At 52.6% G+C, this 2,931-nt stretch overlaps 1 protein-coding gene across 1 annotated transcript; it reads right to left on the reverse strand.

Moving 5' to 3' along the window:
* Positions 1-977: 977 nt before the first annotated feature.
* On the reverse strand, positions 978-2,296 carry SPAAR (small regulatory polypeptide of amino acid response). The gene has a single exon (XM_081273825.1). The coding sequence runs from the start codon at positions 2,074-2,076 to the stop codon at positions 1,855-1,857; it is 222 nt and encodes a 73-aa protein (XP_081129951.1). The 5' UTR covers positions 2,077-2,296; the 3' UTR covers positions 978-1,854.
* Between the last annotated feature and the right edge of the window lie 635 nt (positions 2,297-2,931).

Genomic DNA, 2,931 nt, shown 5'->3' on the forward strand with positions numbered 1-2,931 from the left:
TGTCACAGTCCTGTCACTCTAATCTGGAGATCCTCCCTGGCCTGACCCAGTGAGGCTTGTGAGTACGCAGCACAGACACAGTCCCTGAGCCTGGAAGATGGGACCTGGCTCCAGCTAATGAGTGCCTACCTGAAACAGAACTGATCTGCTTGAGGGCAGGGGAGAACAAGGCCACTTCTTCTCCCCTCTGAGACCCTGAACAGCCATTTCTGTCCACTGGAGGCTCCTGTACCCAGATATTCTATTGTGCTTGGATGTGCTCACCCACCTCTGACCTGTCTGGGTGCCTCTGGGAAGAGGACCCTTCCAAGTTCCTGTGGCACTACATTGCCCAGGTCCTCTTTCAAGGAAGGATTTCTTTCTGATACCAATATTAGGATCTTGGGATATTAGGATATATCTGGGGGATATTAGGAACCTGCCTCACAATGTGAGTTTTTTTCTCTACCCTCTCCTGCTTCTGCCTCCTTCCCCACACAGGTGTTCATCCCTAACAGACATCTTGCACTCAGACTCGGTCTCAGTGTTCACTCACGGAGAACACAACCTGCAACAACTGCCTTCACTCCAGCTCTAGAGCTGCCTGAAGTTGGCTCCTTTCCACACACACCTAGGAAGGCCCTGCTTGAGGGCTATAGTGTCCAGAGGGACTAGGACATGGTCCCAGGAGCTCCTGTCTCTGGACTGAGCTCTCTCTTCCCTGGGTTCACCCTATCCCATCCCTTCACCCATCCCCCTCCACCAGCCTGACCCTGCCTGCACCCTTCACCCCACCCACCCCCACCACTTGGCACCTCCCGGCTCCAAGCCTCTCTCAGCCTTCCCTGTGGCATTCATGTGGCAATAGCAGCCTGTCTGGACACTATTATGAGCCAGAGCCCCCCTCAGCCTCAGTCTTGCTCCCCTGAACAGGCAGACCCTGGGAGAGTCACCCATTCGGTGATAGAGCAGATATATGAGAAGGCTCAGAATTTTGCACCTTTCAAACTTGACTTTTTAACTGTGGCACAGCATTTATTCTGTGGGCAGAAGAACAGATTTTCTGTTAACAAAAACTGAATATCCATTTGTGATGAAAACAAGAGCTTTGTTACATGCCCTGAATGTAACATAACATTTTAACTTTTTTGGAATTATCTTTCAGTTCATGATTTTCCTACATTCCTAAGTGACAGCAAGTCACTCACATTCTCTAAGAATAGAAGTGACCTGTTAGAATATAGCAGTAAAGTCTGGTTCAGAATGTGTTTGAAAGCCATCTTTCTGGCTTTCCTGTTAATAAAACATCTTGTACTTTCTGTGACTCTTATTTTCTCTTCTGTGGTTTTCCAAACCCGATTTGGAAAGACCCGTAAAAGGATATGTATTCTCATTATAAAATAAATCACTTGTTCCCAGGAAGTAGCTCTTTGATTTCAGAGCTAATTTCAGGCAACTGGCCTCAGTATGCAAAAATACTCCACAGCAGAACACAAAAGAAGTGGTTTCTCAAAACGCCCACTTGGGGATGCTTCCTCTGGTGGCAATAGCACTAGTTTTACAGGCACCTTGTTGTGATATTTCCCAGCCGTTGTACATCAGCAGAGCTGGCCCACCACACATGGTGTCTGCTCATGCCTCCTGAGATGGCTTCTGGGTCCCCATCCTGAGGGTAGGGCTCAGCTGAGCCCTCAGGGCTCTGAGTTGACTCCCACTGGCTCCCAACAAGTCGTAGCAGCCCAAAATTGAAGGAGATAGAAAGTTGGTGGGATTCAGTAGGGGAAGGACAGGATGCAGGAACATCAGGGAAGACTTGTTGAGCGGGCAAGTAGGTCTGACCCACCAGCAGAGCAAATCCTAAGAGACTGTAAGGCCTCAAATGACGTTCCAGAAGTCCCGGGTACTTGGCATGGACTGGGCTTGGGGACCTGAGAAGAGAGAAGCCTCCTGGCGAAATGTGGCCACTGTGAAGCTGTGGCCAGGGCCTCCCTGAGGATCCTGAGTCTTTGAGTCATAGCTGAAGCAGCAGAGGATACAAGTGATGGCCACGGTGAACACAAACAGTACCGCCACCACCCCAATCACTGCTGACTCCATGGCCTGCACGGGCAGCTGACACGCTGAGCAACATGCGTGGTCTCCGAGCCCCAGCTCCCCATCCAAAACAGTGGTCAGAGGTACCCTGTGCTCAGCTGGCTGCTACTCATGTGTCTTCTAAGATACTGGTCTGAGGCTCTGGGTCATGCCACCAGATGCTGCTGGGGTCTCCGATGATCTCTATTTTCTATGCCTCCGGCCTGGCTTTCAAGAGCCGTCTGTGGTCAACTCCGCTGGCAGCTTCTAGAAGACATGCACTCCCAGGAGAAGTGGGCACAAGACTCCCTGGACATGGAGCCGGGTGGGGAGGAGGGGCAGAAGACATCACTTAAAGGGAGCCAGGCCAGCTGGGGCCTTCTGGTGGTGCCTGTGGATTTCAGAGGGATTGTACACTCAGGCAAAAAACAAAATACTCCCCCTCCAGGGGATCCAGGAGGATCCTGGCACCTCCCCTGCAGGGACCTTGGGCCAGTTCTTGGATCCATCTCTTGGCTGCCTCCCCCATCCCTGGCCCTAGCCTGGGGGCAGGGACACAGGTAGGCAGGAAAGCAAGTGCCAGCTCTGGGCAAGGCTGGGGGTGGGGCTGGGCGAGGTGGGGACCATTCACAGGGCACTGCAGGTGCCAGGGCGGATGGTCTCCTTCTCTGAATGAGGCCAAGAAAGTACAGCATAGACAGGACAGGGCGTCTCCTGTTCCTTCGGGAACATGCTAAAGGGCTCCCTCACCCTGGTTCCAGGAGAAACCCTCCTCTGCCATCTTGCCCAGTCCTCTTTTCTGCCAGCCCAGACTTGGGTGCTGTGAAGACTTACCCTGTGCTCCCAGAGGGCCAGCCCTGGCTGTACCTGTGCTGTGGC

Source organism: Spermophilus citellus (genome assembly GCF_964194105.1).
Source record: "Spermophilus citellus genome assembly, chromosome: 2".
Lineage (NCBI taxonomy): Eukaryota > Metazoa > Chordata > Mammalia > Rodentia > Sciuridae > Spermophilus > Spermophilus citellus.

Coding starts and splice junctions, on each gene's coding strand:
- SPAAR (XM_081273825.1), bottom strand. CDS start 2,076: ATGGAGTCAGCAGTGATTGGGGTGGTGGCGGTACTGTTTGTGTTCACC.